At 53.5% G+C, this 17636-nt stretch overlaps 1 protein-coding gene across 1 annotated transcript; it reads left to right on the top strand.

The window, feature by feature from the left end:
- The first annotated feature begins 531 nt into the window (after positions 1-531).
- Positions 532-17212, top strand: NOX5 (NADPH oxidase 5). Its single transcript, XM_006035420.2, has 16 exons — positions 532-651; positions 1829-1979; positions 2964-3174; positions 5065-5299; positions 5749-5902; positions 6073-6248; positions 6803-6985; positions 7753-7885; positions 8708-8850; positions 9732-9890; positions 11796-11840; positions 12741-12865; positions 14032-14116; positions 14513-14612; positions 15285-15451; positions 16967-17212. The coding sequence occupies exons 1-16, from the start codon at positions 532-534 to the stop codon at positions 17096-17098; spliced, it is 2319 nt and encodes a 772-aa protein (XP_006035482.1). The 3' UTR covers positions 17099-17212.
- Positions 17213-17636: the final 424 nt, after the last annotated feature.

Genomic DNA, 17636 nt, shown 5'->3' with positions numbered 1-17636 from the left:
CACTGATGATGCAAAGGCAAAGCCTTTGTGGGTTGGCTTGGCAGTGAGGGATGGATGAGTCTGGGTGCTGTCACTACATGAACAAATCTGTTTTAGTCTGCGCCGTGGCACCCGTCTGCTGCCGAGATGTTTGTCTGAATTATAGTCAGGACAATTATGTGAGTCAAACAGGGGCCAGATACCCCAATGCGGGGTGCAGCAGACTGGAACAACTGCCAGGAGGCTCTGGTCTATCTGGAAGTTATCCCGAATGTAGGGCTCATGAGAAGGAAAGCAAATGCACCCTCTATTCTCCCAGGGCCAAGTGCACAAGCTGAGAGCTACGGGAGTTCACAGTCCATGAAAGAGCAATGCAAATCTGGGCTGGGGCGATGCCCCAAGCAGCACAAGGGGCTGAGCACTGATTCCCACCGTGTGATCAAACCAAATCAGTTCCTGTCCTGCTGAGGGGTTTTCGCATCGGCACAACTCCCGCAGCCTCGACAGTGACGGGGCTTTCCCCTCTGTGCCCTTCGCAGGTTCCCCGCCACCATGAGCGCCGATGATGACGCCGAGTGGCTGCAGTGGGTGACCAAGCAGTTTGAGAGCATCGCTGGCGAGGACAAAGAAATCGACCTGGAAGAGTTCAAGACGGCGCTTAAAGTGAAGGAGGCACGTTTCCTCTTGGGGGTGGGAAATCAGCGGCGCTTCTGTGTTCCTGGGGAGGGAACAGGGACTGAGCCTGCAAATCAATGCAGGTAGAGTGGGACTGGCCTGCAGCCCATTACCCCGGCTCCGTTACAGAAGGAGAAGCTAAAAAATTAAAAGAGCAGGAGCTAAGGACACAGGGTTAGAAAGAAACCTTGGAGGACGATCATAATATTTGTTGTACATCATTAGCATCTGTTGGAAACAGGTGAAGGAATAGGGTGTCTCCACATTGCAGCCACCACAGCACCACATCCCCCATGTACCACACATGTCCAGTTTAAGCCAGCTAGCTCAGGGGCCAGTCGTAGTCCAGCCACAGCAGTACAGAGTTCAACCTTAGTTGCAAAACCCATCTGAGAAGTAGGGCATGTTAGCTCGGATGAGCACGGTGCTCATGACGTGAGGCTGCTACAAGCATGCAGGGTAACTCTGCTAGCGCAGCACGACTGCTGCTGCAACCCTCGGCTGTGCTCAGTATCCACCCTATACTCTCCTCGGTTATGAGGCAGCCGATCGCCGTGGTATTCAGCTCCTGTTGAGGAAAGATTTGTCTAAGACTTTGAAAGAGTCGGTTGTGGACCCATGATGCACTTACCCCAGAGTAGCTTGACTTTACTCTGGGGGAAAGCATGGAGTTGGGCACATGACATTCACACAGTGCTATGCAGCGTTAGTCATTTTGTAAATCGAGTGGCACCCAATTTCAAAAATGAATTTATATATTACTTATATATTTGATCTCAGCACTATTCGTGCCCGGGGGAGTTGGACTTGATGATCTTTCGAGGTCCCTTCCAGCCCTTAATTTCTGTGATTCTACGATTCCACTCGGGAGCAAATTTACCTCTTGCAAAGTGGGGAGTAACTACACTGGTGTAAGTTATGCTAGTGACCTGGTTACATGTCTGCTCCCTAGTTCAAGGTCAGTCGAGAGAGGTAGTTTGCTCGATGCTACCTACTGGCCAGATGCTACATTTGCACCTATGGCATTTGCACCAGTGGTGCATCTACTACTTAACAGGGAATGCATTTACTACAGAATAAAATCTGCAATAATGATTCCAGATGTCCATGCTCTTAATTCATAGTTTGGAAGGCCCCTCAACTGGTTTTGAAAATATGTTTCCTCTTTCTCTAGTCTTTCTTTGCAGAGAGATTTTTTGCCTTGTTTGACTCAGACGAGAGTGGAACCATCAGTTTAGATGAGCTACTGAAAGCCTTGAACCTGCTCATACATGGAAATGAGTCAGACAAGCTGAGATTCCTCTTCCAAGTTTACGACGTGGATGGTGAGACCCTGAAAAATGTGTGCGTGAATTTGCACGTGTATAAAATAATCTCATTTTTTCCTCAGATTTTAGTGCGAATGATTATCCACCCCAAAAATTCCTCCTGGAAAGTAGGCTGTTTTCTATTTTCGTCTTCAAAAATGTCACTGATGTAACCAGAAGTTGGAAGTGAGAGAGGAACAGTGGAAAAAACCCTGCTCATCCCTTGTTCATTCTCCCTTTCAGGATCTGCTCTCTGCCGCGGTGTGACACAGGAGACTGGGCAGGACGGACCTAGAGTCTGACCCAGTCAGTAGTAGTTTACAAAATGAAAGATCCGTGTTTGTGACAAGCGGTGTTTACAGTGACTGGTTCGATCAGAAACACCAGGGCAGAGTTGCAGCCAGGGATCTGACTTTCTTCTCCCTACCTGAAATTTGCAGAGGGGGTTAGGTTTGAGGATCAAAACTCTTGACATTTGGTCAAGTACTGCAGTTCCAACGTGCGCGAGTCTTCGTGTGAAATGCTGTCTGTATTTCTCCGTTAGGAAAGGTGGAAATAGGTATAGAAACTTCCCGGTTATTCCAGAACTGAGACTCAAGTGGAATTCGCCATGATGTTTTGCTTCTGGCGGAGGATGTCTGTGTACACCTTGAGACAGTGAACCCTGTCGATTGAAGCTTGGCACTCGCATCCTCCACGCAGTTGCTTCCTGTCGGTCCCTTGCAGGGGCATCGGAATTAGACCAATCTCAGACAAATATGCTGGCTAGTCTATTAGCAGCCATACAGCATTAGCCCCAGCAGAGCGGCTTCCTTATGAAAGTCCTGGGTGAAGGGAAGGAGGCCTATTTCTGCATCCAAGGCACGAGCTAGGCCTAAAAGCCCCTGGGCCTTCCATAAGCTGGTTCACCAGCAAGGACACTTCTGTCGGCCATCTCAGTAGCATAGGATAAGCACATTGTTGCTGCGGTTGGGGCTAGGTGCAAGTTCTCCTTCCTCGTAGGTAGCGGCTCTATCGACCCAGATGAGTTGCGCACGGTCCTGAAGTCCTGCCTGCGGGAGAGCGCCATCTCCTTGCCAGAGGAGAAGCTGGATGACCTGACGCTGGCACTTTTCGAATCGGCCGACAAGGACCACAGCGGCTCCATCACCTTCGAGGAGCTCAAGGAGGAGCTGGAACGTTTCCCGGAGGTGATGGAGAACCTGACCATAAGGTAGCAGCTTTGGTGGGGGGCGATCCAGGGGGTACATGGTGCAGTCACGCCTCCCTTTGATTCCTGCTCCACTCCAAGTTTAAAACGACCTGCCTGGCAGTGGCAATGGCATTTCTATTTAGACAGCAGGGAAAGGGTCAATTGAATTCATGGCCCATTATCATCTCCCTGATTCATTCTAAACCCTTCATTCCACAGGTGTTAACGACCCTCTCTGCTTTTTAATGGTCTGGATGTTCCACTAATCAAGCTAGCTTTTCTTCTGCAGTTCTGCTGTCTGTGGGCTGCTCCTGGTAACATAGCTCTTATTTCACGGCCTTGCAGATTTTTTTTCAACTCATTCCAATGAAGCAATTTGTTCTTGCTTCTATTTTAAAATACTAATCCAGCCCTAGGCCCTACTACTACTAACCCACGCCCTAGGCGTGTTAATAACGTTTCTTGTTCCTTTTTATCTGGAGAAAAGAGTGTGTTGTGTTATATGGGATGATGCATTTTACCATCTGCACTCCCCTTTTCAAAATCCTAGATCCTCCCATGGAGGTCCTGATTCTAATCATTCTCTCTCGTTAGCACTTTGCCCTTCCCCCTGTTTGTGAGTATTATGCATGTCTGCAGCCAATCAGTCACGGGCAGGAGCCTTTAATTTTCCCCCCTTGGGGCTGTGTGTGCTCCTTTCACCACCGGGCTGGACCCTGTTCAGTTGAGGCATCAGGGATCCCTCCCAAAGCAGGGCCTTTGCATTTGAAAACTCATGGACTTCCAGGATGCCACATCCCCAGTGCTGCTTTCCAGCCGCACGCGCTTCCTGCGCCTGAGTCTGGTGCTCCCATCTCTCGCCCAGTTACGAATCACCGTAATTCCTGGCATAAGTCTACAGCAGCTCAGTGCACATGGGGCTGATCCCATGCAGATCGGCAAGCCGGGCAAAGATTGGGGTGTTGCAAAAGGAAAGGCCCCATCTCCTAAGGCAGCAGTTCCCAACCTCAAGTCGTGACCCAAATGAGGACCGTGCGGGCAATGCCGGTGGCACCGCATGCAAAGGACGAGCCGCACCGCGTGCCGGGAACTGCCCCACCCCTGGGCCACGGGCCACTGCCACCGCACTCCGCTCCCAGCAGCGGGTCACGGCAAAAAAAAGGTTGGGAACCTCTGTCCTAAGGGGCTGGGACTCTCCTGAGGGGACCTGAGCTTGTCCTCTACCCCTCCTGCTTAAATCAGGTCCATGGCTTCACCACAGACATATCCTGGAAGGCCCCTCATAGCCTGTGAGCGGCAGACAGAGGCTCCCAGGGAGGAAACTGTGGACGTGGAAGTGAGCAAACTTGGCTGTGGTGGTCCAGCCCCAGCTCTCCTCATAGTCCGTACAATGAAGGGGCCACGTAGCGCTGTGGGTAACACATCAGCCTCAAGGGTGCTTCCCCCCATTGATGGAGAGTCCCCCAATCTCTCCGCCATGGCAAGAGCCCACAGGCTGGGCACTTCCTGCCCTCCAGGAAGCTGGGACGTGGAGGTGGCAGGTGCTGTGTGTGCCCCCAAGCCCCCCGCCAGGGCCAGGCCAGGGCATTGCAACAGCTACACTCCTCCCCATCATGCCATCAACCAGCTGGTGGGAGACCAAGAGATGCCGCAGCCTCTGAGCGGAGACTCGCAGGCTGCGTTCACTCCAGAGGGGAGTGGCATAAATCCCGAGGGGGTCCTAGGAGCAGTGCCATGAGGCTGCATGCTCTGACCGCCCCCCGGCCACAGGCTTGCAAGGGAAGGCCAGCACCTCCTTCGTGCGGTGAGGCCGGGGACCAGCTGGGTCAGCGGTATCATGTAGCCTGGTAGAGCACGGGCGGTGCCAGCCGCCGGCTGCATCCCCAGCCCCGCTCCTCTCCTCCCCGACAGCGCTGCCAACTGGCTCAAGCCCCCCGCGCACAAGAAACGGAGCCGCCGGCCGCGCTACCTCACCCCGGCGTACTGGCACAACAACCGGAGCAAGCTCCTCTTCCTGGGCACCTACGTGGGCACCAACATCCTCCTCTTCGTCCTCGCCGCGCTCCGGCACGCAAGTGCCGGGGGCTGGGTGCAGGTGGCTCGGGGGTGCGGGCAGTGCCTCAATTTCAACTGCACCTTCATTGGCGTGAGTCCTGCGTCTCTCCCAAGTCGGGCCGTCCTGCCGGAGGGGGGAAGAGCCCCTGGGTGCCAGAGGTCCAGGGTGGGGTGGGGGAGTTTTCTCACAGCCACAGTGCTGAGGATGGGAATCCCTGAGCCCCACGGTGGCTGCTGGTGCCTCCATGCATCCACCCCGTGGCCAGGCCGGTGCCCTGGAAAGAGCCACACGTCCTCTCCCTTGCTAAGGAGGCCACAGCTGAGCAGACAGCCTTGCCCATGAGAGGAGGCTTTGAGCCACAGGCCCCCATCACGCTGTCCACGTGCCCGGCTTGTGGCTCCAAGCAGCATAGCTCTCCCACGCCCACGGCAGCCCCATTTCCCCGGCTCTCAGTGGCCTGGTATGACACCCTCTTTGCACCAAAGAGGAAGGCAGGGAGCGTCCGCGGAAGGGAGCTCAGCCTGTCCTCTGCCCCCCAGGTGCTCATGCTGCGGCGGTGCCTCACCTGGCTGCGAGCCACCTGGGTGGCCAAAGTGCTGCCGCTGGACCAGAACGTTGTCTTCCACCAGCTCGTGGGGTACGTGGTGGCCGCGCTCGCCACCGTCCACACCGGCGCCCACGTGGGCAACTTCGGTGAGTGCCGGGCCTCGGCCCTGCCGTGGGTTTTAACGCCTCTCCACTATAAATACAGCTCAGAGAGGAGGCACGCCTCCCACGGAGGGGCTGGTGCCCTGGTCTGAGCTTGCCTTTGGATGACACCAGTAGCTAATCCCGTTGGCGTGGGCTGTTTTTCCTGTGCTCAGCCAGGCTGGCTCAGACCCAGGCTTGCTATTCCCTCTGGGAGTACCTGTTCACCACGCGCCCCGGCATCGGCTGGGTGGGCGGGAGTGCCTCCATCACGGGGATCATCCTGCAGCTCCTCATCGCCCTGATGCTCCTGTGCTCCAGCACCTTTGTCCGCAGGAGCGGCCATTTCGAGGTACCTGGATTTCCGCTGCTCTCGCTTCCAGGTGGTGCCACCACCTTCCCCCCATGCTGAGGCTTGTGCCCGAGGGACCTGCTTCTCCCTGGGTTTTATAACAGTCATGCTGGGGCAGTTACTGGAGACCTGGGGGGCAGAAACTGGAGCTTTGCAAAGCAAGAAATCCAGAGGGACTAAAGGAAGCTCCGCTGTCTGTGACACCTGCTTCAATCCCAGCTGGCCCCACTGACATAAACTGCCCTTTTGTGGTCTGGGCGTATATTTGAAGTCCAGGGCAGCAGGGTGCCCTGATTTCTCCTAGGATTTTAACTGCTGGGTGGTGTTGTTTGCTCATTTGCTATTGGGGTGGTTTGTTTGGGGGCATAGAGAAGAAGAGGCTCAGCCCATGCCTGTAAACAGCCAGGAAAAGAATAGCTGAGCTGGAGCTGCGCAGCAATGACGCCTGCGGCAGGACTGCATCTTGCTGCTCTTCTGCTCATTAGTCTTGGCTGTTGTTCGTCACTAACAGCCAGTCAGTATCTCCACTAAGCAGCTGCTGTTTCGCCCTGCAGGTCTTCTACTGGACTCATCTCTCCTACATCCCGCTCTGGGCTTTGCTGATTCTCCACGGCCCGCATTTCTGGAAGTGGTTTGTCGTGCCAGGGTGCCTCTTCGTGACGGAGAAGATCGTTGGCCTCGCTGTGTCGCGCATCGGGGGGCTGTCCATCATGGAAATCAACCTCCTGCCATCCAAGGTGTGTCCCCAGCGTGACCCGGGAAGGCTAGGAAGGGAAACACCCCTTAAAACCACCCCACCATTGAGCAGGTGGGACTGGAAAGAAAGGCGTGGGAATTTCTGGGTGCTATTTCCACCTGTTCCTGACTTGCTATGCAGACGTTGGATGAGATGTGCCCAGACAGCAAATTGGAAGGCAAAGGAGACCTAAGTCGTGATGAGCTCTGCTTGTGACATTGTCGACTCTGATCCCCTGGGCTGTCCCTGGAGGGGGTGACAGCCAGGGCCAGAGGCACTTGGGTCTCTTCCCATGTTGTGCCTACTCTGGGCCCCTCTTAGATGCACTCTACACATGCATGCCAGCCCATGTATGTTATCTCATGCACGTGAACACGTGCATGTGAACATCTCCTTGCCCTGCTAATTCCAGGGGTGCATACATCTGATAGCTCCTTTGCTTTGAACAACCCTTCCTCATTAGCACCTGCATCACATTGATGCTATAGAGAAGGTGGTTGAGATGGGGTGGGGACTTTGCAGTGGTTAACTCTCCAAAAGTCCCAGCACTGAGCCATGCACCTGTTCTGCACCCGGGTGAAGCTCCCTCTGCCGTCCTCACTGTGTGATAGCCACAGGTCAAACACTAGTCACTTCTTCGTGCTAACTAGCTAACCCAGGCAGAGGCCTATTCATGCCAAGCCCTTTAACAACCCTTTGGTCTGGTGCCTCCCCTGCTTCTCACCGTGGCAGGCTGCATTCATGGTTCTGCTCGTGCTTTCAACCCAGGTGACTCATCTGGTGATTAAGAGACCGCAGTCTTTCCACTACAAGCCCGGAGACTACGTCTACCTGAACATCCCAGCCATCGCCGCATACGAATGGCATCCTTTCACCATCAGCAGTGCTCCTGAACAGCAAGGTAGTGCTGGAAACCCCGCTGAGCAGCTAAAACAGACATGCGCACTTGCACGGGGCAGTCAGATAACATTCTCCATGGTGCCATGAGGTTTTGCAGCCTGTGAGCTAGGCTTGGCGGGGTGGTTTCAACATCCAAAACTCCCTTCATTCATCGCTGGACTTGCAGCCTTCAGAGAGCCTCTGGATCTGGATGCAGAGGGGGTTTATAAACCACACCACTCCTCATCGGTCCAGTGGCTGGTTTCCCTGCCCTGTTCACCACACCACTCCTCATCGGTCCAGTGGCTGGGTTCCCTGCCCTGTTACATGTTCCCTCCCTCCCCAGTGTAGAAGCACACGTCCTAGCTGATCCGAGATGCCCGCTGCCCGCTCCTGGCCTCTCCCACCTTTCTGGCTGCTCTGCCGGCCTTCTCCTTGGCACAGCTGAGGCTTCACTGCACAGAAAGGGAAGAGCTTCCCCAAAACACTTACTGCTTTGCAACAATATAGCCCGGTGCCTTACAGCTGCCGGTTTACATGGGGGCAAAGGATTTCGGGGATGACATGTAAGCATCCCCCTTTGCTTCCTCCGTTGCATTTGAAAGCTTGCATTTCGCTTCATGTGCTGCACCCAGTTCTGTTTTCTCTGAGGCTCGGGGCAGAGTCCAGAGTCGCCCACCCCACCTCCAGATCTTCCCTGGAGTGACTTAGTTTTGTGGACCACAAAACTACTGCATTGAGGACCCATCCCTGCAGGATCTCAGGGCAAGCGTGTGCTTCCCGCAATCCAAGCAGCAACATGAGGGCCATTATTTTTCCACAATGGTCGGCCTGCATTTGGCAGATACCATCTGGCTGCATATCCGGTCTCTGGGACAATGGACCAACAGGCTGTACGAGTACGTGAGGCAGCCCGAACCGCCCGGCCTGGCACCGAAACGCTTGACCCGCAGTCTCAGGAAGAAGAGGTGCCAGAAATGGATGCAGGTCTGTACCAGCTGGGCATGATCCTCAGGACGATTGAAATGCTAGTTGGGACTACCCTTAGCTGGGTTAGACCCTGGGTTCATCTCGCCTGACATCCTGGCTCAGAGGGTGGGAGCTGAGCAGGCCACGTCCAGGGTTTTGCACCCACTTGTTCCTTTCCCAATGCAGACTCCAGCACTCAAGGGCCTTTAAAATGGGTGAGGGTGGCACTGGGTGGCAGTGATGGTACTCGGGAGAGAGCCGCGGCCTGTATGTCGAAGGCTGCCGGGGAAAGGAAGGAACATTATGCTGCTACGTGGAAACTGGACACACATTGCTTGGGGCCTCAGAAGCTGCTGCATTTTCCCAGGCTGATGTTCTCGCATCGGGCATATAGAGGGCTCTGCTGGCTAGTGAATACGCAGCCGTGAGCAGTATCTAATGCTCCCCTGCAGGTACTCAGAGCCTCCTGTCACCCTGGAGCTGCATCTCCCAGGAGAGACCCTGCTCTTCCCTGCTTCTTTGATGCTGCCCCGCTGACAGCCGGAGTGTCTCTGCCACGTCCGGCTGGGCACGGAGACCCGGACACCGCTCCTCTTCCGGGGGTGGTCTGGGGACCTGGCTCAAGCTTTGCTTGCTGTGCATCCTCCCAGGGGTACAGCCCCTTCCCAGCTGCCGTCAGACGTGTGCCCCTAAGAAAGCAGAAAGCTCTGGGTCCCGGTGGTTGTCCAGCATGATACAGGCTGCGAGAAGTGAACTAAACCCCAGGCCCCAGCCCTTAGCAGGCTAGCTGCCAGACCCGACACCAAAGCAGAGCAGCTATGGCCGGATCCTAGAGCAGAGCATGCCCAGTCCCTCAGGGACGTGTCTAATTGCAAGACTGTCTTTCCCCCTGGCTTTAGGATCTTCTGTTCGGGTCCTCGGGTTCAGCTGGCACGGTGGCCACCTCAAAGGATGAAGCGATCGAGCTGACGTCTTACAAACCCACCAAACCTGCCTGCGGATCTGCAGACCTCACCTGTGCCCAAAAGTCGGAAGAAGAGATCCTTCATCCCACAGATGTAAGGGCTCTTCGTCGGTTGTCAAGACAACCTACCGTATCTGATCTGTATCCATCGCTACCGGGGCCACACGGCTCGGAGCATGGGCTGGGTGGATGCTGGAGAGGTGGAGAGCTTGTCACGCGTTCCCCAGCTGGAGCGAGTGTCCGGGGGCTGCTAGGGCTTTTCCAACCAAACCGTGTTTTGGGAGACAGTGGAGCTCTTCCTTGCAACGAGCATTGGTTTCAATGTTCATTTTTATGGGGAAAAACCCCAACACAAGCCCCAACTGGGTTTTAGGTGTTGACCAAGAGCAGAAGCCCTTGTTTGAGAAAGAGGTGCTGCAATGCCTCCTGGGAGCTGTAGTCTGAGGCCCTCCTAACCCAGCTCTCTATGGAGGGCCTGGCTCTCCCATTGGCCTGCATTTACCATGATGCCTCGTGGCACCCTGCGTTGGCCGAGCAAGAGGGGAAACTGGGGTGCCTTCTGGGTGACGTGGTCTGAAGGGTAGTTAAGGTTCTTCTAACCCAGTAAACACATCCGTGCTTAATGTGAAGCCCTTGATTTAGGGTTGCCAGCCCTCCCAGACTGGCCGGGAGTCTACCAGAATCAGCATCCCTCTCCCGGTGACTATTGAAACCAATCTGGGAGATTTTAATAGGCTATTTTAAGATTTAAAAAAATCTCCTTGAATACCTTTAGTCAGAGTTGGCAACCCTATCGTGACCATCCCCCTGGATTTCAGTGGGATTATTCACGTGCTTCAATGAAGCAAACCTAGCGTTGTTTTCTGGGTCAAGACCTCCATGATGACTCCATACCACTCGTCGTTCTCCTTTTGTCCTCTGCAGAGGAAAATACTAGTGCTCGTGCACTAGTACACGTGCTCGTGCTCGTGCACTTCCCGTGCTGGCTGCCGGTTTGCACCAGGCGGTAAGCGTCACGTAAGGAGACGAGGTACCGGGGTTTTGTGATGAATTCCTTCTTATGAATGTTGGAAGAGATTCCACGAGGAAGCTAAAATGTGTCATAATACAGTCATCGCGAGCAAGGCGTTTAGAGACAAAGAATAAATATAAAGACCTTTTTAAATCAGCAAAGGCTCATTCGCTCTCGCTCTCTCTCTTTTCAGGGGAAAAAAATAAAGCTAAAATTAGATGTAAATCATACTAATGCTAGGAAGTTTGAGAGCCACGTTTAGTGGCTTTTATCATCTGATATGAAAAGCTCTCAGGATATTGATTCTGTCACAGCTGACGGGGTAGTCATTACAGATAAAGAATTTATATGCACCGTTTTAATGAGTTTCTCTCCCTGTTGCAGTTAAACTATTATCCGCTCTTGCCATGTGCCGAGATTTCCCCCGCCCCCTTGCCGTTGTCAGCGGGATCAACATTTTTGTAAATCTGTTCTGCCCTCCCCCGGCCCCTCACTAACGATGCCTTTGTGGGAATTCAGATAATTACTTTTTTTTTTAAATCCATATTTGATTGGATTACAATCTGGCTAATTTGCCCAGACATCTACTTGTCCCCAGAGCAGACGTTTAGATCTTTGAAAGTCCCCCCCACGAGCTAATGGCCTGGGCCATTTCTTTTCAACGCGGGTCACATTTTGTTAGCCTGGGATGCACGTGGGATGCTACCCCTCTCTGCAGAGCCGTCGTACGCACGCCTGGTTTGAAACCGAGCGGTGGGCTCATTGCTAGAAGATGATGTGTGACTTAGTCTTGGGGCATTTGTCACAACAAAAGGGGCAGGAGCCATATCACCAGGATGGATGTCCCTGCCCTGCTCAAGCCAACTGGAAATAAGTAGCTAGGTGTTACCAGAGCATCAGAAGCAAAGCAACTTGAATACTAGAGCTGGAAAGGGGTTAAGAACATTTTGGTTGATGGGTTTTTGGTTGTTTTTTTTTGCATAATAGGTCCCTGCCAAGTCGGGGGGAAACCACCAGTTCTGCAACATTAAGGTAAGATTCTCCTTTGCATCGCTGGTTCAAGCCCTCACCCACCTCCAGCGCTGTGCAAACAGGCCCCGGAGTGCAGGCAAATCCACTGAAGACTTGGGACATCGTTTCCCCACTGCGAGCTCCTTCTTCAGGGCCCAGACTCATGCATCGGAGCCCTCCAGCTCCAGGCATAAAGCCATATTTTGTGTATGCCGCAGTCGCAGCAGAGTAGTGTGGACATGCTCAAAAGGGCTAATTAGCCCTTTTGGTTAATGAATGCCCATGGTGTGGGGGAGCTCAGGGCAGGCTAATTCACGCTGTTGCCTAGGTGGGCCTTGCTGCTCGCGCTGAGTGCTGTGAGACTGCTGCAGGGGCAGGGCAAGCGGCTGTACAGATCTCCTGGGCATGTCTACACTACGGACCGTTGCTCTCTGACCCAAGTGAGGTCCCCTACACCGTTCCTACACTATGCATAATAGGAGTTTGGGGGGCAACAGGGTCCCCTAAATGAGGCATATTCCAGGGCTGGCACGTTCTGTGCCCACTCCTGTAGCAAGGACCAAGCATGGCAGGGTCGGGCCGGAAAACCAGCCGGGCCTGCAGATCTCTGGCCAGATTGCTCCGAGGTTGCTAATGATGGGTGCTGAACTCCTAAAGATCTGATCCTGGGCTCTCTGATAAATCTGGACCTGACAGTCACAGTTACATTGAACACAGAAGAGATGCAATTGCAAGGCTTCAGCGTCTTGCAAGCGTGATCCTCAGTTGTGAACAATGGGTTTTTGGGGGTGTGCAAAGGGCAAGGGCAAGACCTCGTTGATCCATCCATGTGCCTGGCATTGCCCCCTCCAGCACAGGCACAGAAACGATTTCCGTGACTCGGGCAAATTCACATGGTCAAGTATGGCCTTTCCCCACTAGTGCTATGTTGACGGCCCCTATGGTACCCCCACGCGGCGGATCTTCACTTCAGAGCACGCTGTGCTGATCGGCGCTGGGATCGGCATCACCCCCTTCGCCTCCATTCTGCAGAGCATCATGTACAGGTCAGTGGTGCATGGCTTTCCATAGGCTGCCTGGGTGCAATTTTTCCACCCCAGATGATTCATAGATTCATAGATGCTAGGGTTGGAAGGGACCTCAATAGATCATCGAGTCCGACCCCCTGCATAGGCAGGAAAGAGCGCTGGGGCCAGATGACCCCAGCTAGATGCCTATCTAACCTCCTCTTGAAGACCCCCAGGGTAGGGGAGAGCACCACCTCCCTTGGGAGCCCGTTCCAGACCCTGGCCACTCGAACTGTGAAGAAGTTCTTCCTAATGTCCAGTCTAAATCTGCTCTCTGCTAGCTTGTGGCCATTATTTCTTGTAACCCCCGGGGGCGCCTTGGTGAATAAAACCTCACCAATTCCCTTCTGTGCCCCCGTGATGAACTTATAGGCAGCCACAAGGTCGCCTCTCAACCTTCTCTTGCGGAGGCTGAAGAGGTCCAGGAGCCCCAGTCTCTCCTCGTAGGGCTTGGCCTGCAAGCCCTTAACCATACGAGTGGCCCTTCTCTGGACCCTCTCCAGGTTATCCGCATCCCTCTTGAAGTGCGGCGCCCAGAATTGCACGCAGTACTCCAACTGCGGTCTGACCAGCGCCCGATAGAGGGGAAGCATCACCTCCTTGGACCTATTCGTCATGCATCTGCTGATGCACGATAAAGTGCCATTGGCTTTTCTGATGGCTTCGTCACACTGCCGACTCATGTTCATGAAAGCCCTCGGAGTCGATTCAAGGTGCCAGGAACATCTTGTGTGTAATGGCCACTCTTCTCTATCTTCCCGCGTGCGAGGTCGGAAGGCTCTAACCCCATTTTACAGATGGGAAACTGAGGCCGTAGCACAATCTCATTCCACCTGGCTTGAGACAGATGCCTTCATGGGTCTTCTTTAGAGGGAGCTGCAAAGACATTCCCCAAGCCACATTTATCCGCCCAGACCTTGCGGAAGCTTTAGTCCAAGCTAAGAGGTATTCCCGGCAGGTGGACGGGGGGTATTTTCCAGACCTGATTATTGAAAAAGGGTGAGGTCCTTTTTAAGGGTTTTTTGCAACTTGGGAGTTGTGGAGTCCTAGAGGTTGGGAGACGCCAGCTTCCCGGATGAGAAGGGTGCCATCGCGCTGGCATTGGAAGGCTCCTTGCCGACACGGAGGGTGTTGTGTTGTCCTAGGTATCGCATGCAGAAGCAGAACTGTCCCAACTGCAGCTACTCGTGGTGCGAGACCCTCAAGGATGATGACATGAAACTCAGGAAGGTGAGGTCACGGTCCTTCTAGGCTGTGCTTGTGTGGTCGGGCTTCAGGGCCATGAAATATTTGGACCTAGGACTTGTCCTTAAATTAGGTCTCTTCCTGACTTGCTGCCCATGTGCCTTTGTGCAGCCCTTATAGGACTGTGGCTGCAGCCAGTTTGGCTGCTATATTTTAAGCAATAACATAACCGAGGGGACAAGTGGGGCATTGGCTTAGAGGGGATAGCAGAGTTGCCGCTGCCCCCAGGAGTCTTGGCCATGCCCCCGCCTGCTCTCCAGTGCTCATCTTCCACCCCTTTCGGGGCAATGGATGCTGCAAGGAGCAACGATGCCCTCGCGGCATATCTCTCCCTGCCACTGTGCCTCTAGCGCGTCCCCAAGAACTGGTGGCACTTTGCAGGTCGACTTCATCTGGATAAACCGGGACCAGAAATATTTCGAGTGGTTCGTCAGCCTGCTGACGAGGCTGGAGATGGACCAGGCTGACGAGGAGCCTGAAGGTAAGCGGCAAGCCGGGCCAGAGAATCCTGCTGGCTGCGGTTGCTGCATAGCACCAGCCTTAACCATCACAAATGCCCCCTGATGCCCCACTGGAGAGTCTGTGCTGCCCAGGGAGCAGGGTGCGGGGCAGGTGTCCTATGTCAGATGGGGGTGGCTGTTGGGAAGAAATCTGGGGGCTAAAATTCTCTGGAGAGGAGAGGTTGGTCTGGAGAAGACTGCAGCAGGGGAAACTGAGGTTGGAGATGCGAAGGAATGAGGGTGGAGAGGCTGTGGGATCTCCATCCTTGGAAATGCTCGAGAGCAGGTTGGACAGACCCTTGGCTGGGATGGTTTAGCCAGGGTCGATCCTGCCTTGAGCAGGGCCTGGACTAGCTATGACCTCTTGAGGGTCCTGCCAGCAAATAGGATCCTGTCTGCTGCACCACCTTGTGCTATCGGGGTGGGTGCTGCTCTTTTGGTGACCAGCTCCTGTCCTGTTCTCTCAGCACCGGGAGCCCCGACTGCTGGTGACATGTGGTTTCGACTGCCCTCCCGGCGAAGGCATCTTTCTATGCAGAGACAGTAGTGTTGGGCGGTCCTCTGGGGTGGAGGCCTCGTGGGTTAGTCATTCTGTCCTCATAAGCCAAGGTCCAGACACTCAGCTGTCGCTCTGATTTCCCTCGCGTGCCTAGGCCGCTTCCTAGAGATGCACATGTACATGACGTCCGCCCTGGGCAAGAACGACATGAAGGCCATCGGCCTGCAGATGGCTTTAGACCTCCTGGCGAAGAAAGAAAAGAAGGACTCCATCACGGGACTGAGGACCAGAACCCAGCCAGGCCGCCCCAACTGGAGCAAGGTAATGGGGCAGGAAGCCAACTCAACAGTACTCTTCGCTGTCTGGAACAATACTTGCTGGACAGGCTGAGACCCAGGTTACGGTGCCACAGGAGACAAAGCCAGAGCAGCCAGCAAGGAGCTGCATGGGGAGAATCGAACACACAAGCCTGGTGTCTGTCTCCTTACCTAAGAGGTTCCCACAGTAGCAGATGGGAGGTTTGCTCAATAGAAAGCAGGGTAGAGTTGCACTTATAAACTAGAGACATTGTTTGCTGTGTTAGTCTGAAGTCAAGTAGAAGCCAGGGTAGATTTGCACTGTAGAGACTAACCCAAGTAGATCATCCATCCATCCATCCATCCATCCATCCATCCACATTATATAGACTAACCCAAATAGATTATCTATCTATCTATCTACACCATATAGACTAACCCAAGTAAATCATCCATCCATCCACATTGTACAGACTAACCCTAAAAGATTATCTATCTATCTATCTACACCATATAGACTAACCCAAGTAAATCATCCATCCATCCACATTGTATAGACTAACCCTAAAAGATTATCAATCTATCTATCTATCTACACCATATAGACTAACCCAAGTAAATCATCCATCCATCCATCCATCCATCCACATTGTATAGACTAACCCTAAAAGATTATCTATCTATCTATCTATCTATCTACACCATATAGACTAACATCCATCCACACTGTACAGACTAACCCAAATAGATTATCTATCTACACCATATAGACTAACCCAAGTAGATTATCTGGCTATCTATCTAGATTGTCTCCCTCTCTCTATCCATCTGTCCATCCATCCACACAGCAAGATCTTTTGTGGGCTCTAGCTCACTGCATCAGATGCTGTGACAGGACACGCACAGAGCAGTGTATAAGGGGAGAGAAATCTGAATGCATAAGAGAAGGGAGCGGGGTTGGGGGGGAAAGAGGGAGAAGAGAGGAGCAGGGCAGTGCTAGAAGAGACAAACAAGCAAACAATAAACCCATAGGAGAAAAGAGGTCATGAAAGCTAACTCAGATAGTGCAATAAGACTGCAGTCCCTGTTTAAACCAAACTTAACCAGTTCAGTCTACAGGTGATTTCCTGTTCCCATTCAAATTGGTGTTTAAAAGTTTGCTGTCTGAGCGCAGCCACCCTGAGGTCAGCGACGCATGACCAGGGAGGGTGAAGTGTCTGCCCCAGGCTTGTGTGTCTTTCCAGCATCAGAGCGGCGGTCATTCCTCCCGTCATGCAGAGACCGCCCCGTCTGCGCAGCGCAGGCAGCAGAGGGGTGCTGGGAGCAGGTGATGGCGTGTCTGACTTGTAGGGAGTTTCAAGCGAAGGAGCCTCGGGTGCTCCAGTCCATGCGATGTTGCACTGATCGGCACCCCATGGCTTTGCTTCATGCTGGAAGAGACCGAGAGAACCGATGGTTCATTAAGGATGTCTGCGCTGGCTGTAAAATCTGACCTCGAGCTCTGCTTTTCCCTCCCTTCTCTGCCCTTCCTCTCTGGCAGGTCTTTCAGAAGATTGCAGAGGAGAACAAAGGGAAAGTCCAAGTCTTCTTCTGCGGGTCTCCTGCCCTGGCGAAGGTCATCAAAGCTCATTGCGAGCAGTTCAGCTTCCGATTTTTCAAAGAAAACTTCTAACCCTCTCCAGTGTGGGAGCTTGCCGTGGTAGGTGATGTGCTATGTCTGTGTTTGCTGCCTGTCTGGATCGTGCCTGCCTTCCTCTCACCTCAAGCAATGGGAACAGTTTTATGTCTGCACAGAGCGCGTTCTCCAAGTCCTTTGCCAATAAAGTGCGCTTGTGCTATGCTGAACCTGATGTCTGGCCAGACCTGCTCAGTCCTGCTGTCATCAAAGATAGTCACACGGGCATCTCTTGTGTGCTATGAAGGCCCCATGGATAAGGGTGAGCTCCCTGCTTGGGGTAAGATCAGGGAAGGTGGAGGCAGCACTTCCAACTGGTCCCAATTAGAGGAACTTCCTGCCCTTGAGAAGCTGCAGAAATAGGTGGGAGGATGGGACACTGATGTTGTCACACCGGATCAACTCCCCATGCTGAGATGTCTTGCCCCGGGCAGCATCCAGGACCTTAGAGAAACCACAATCAGCACAGCTACGGTATCACCTGTCCCCAGGTAAATACCTTCCTGATCCCAGTTTGTTAGAGTGGTTCCCTGAC

Source organism: Alligator sinensis, unplaced genomic scaffold (genome assembly GCF_000455745.1).
Source record: "Alligator sinensis unplaced genomic scaffold, ASM45574v1 scaffold1242_1, whole genome shotgun sequence".
Classification (NCBI taxonomy): Eukaryota; Metazoa; Chordata; order Crocodylia; family Alligatoridae; genus Alligator; species Alligator sinensis.
The sequence above is the reverse complement of the archived record's forward strand: the minus strand, read 5'-3'. Positions and strand labels throughout refer to the sequence as shown.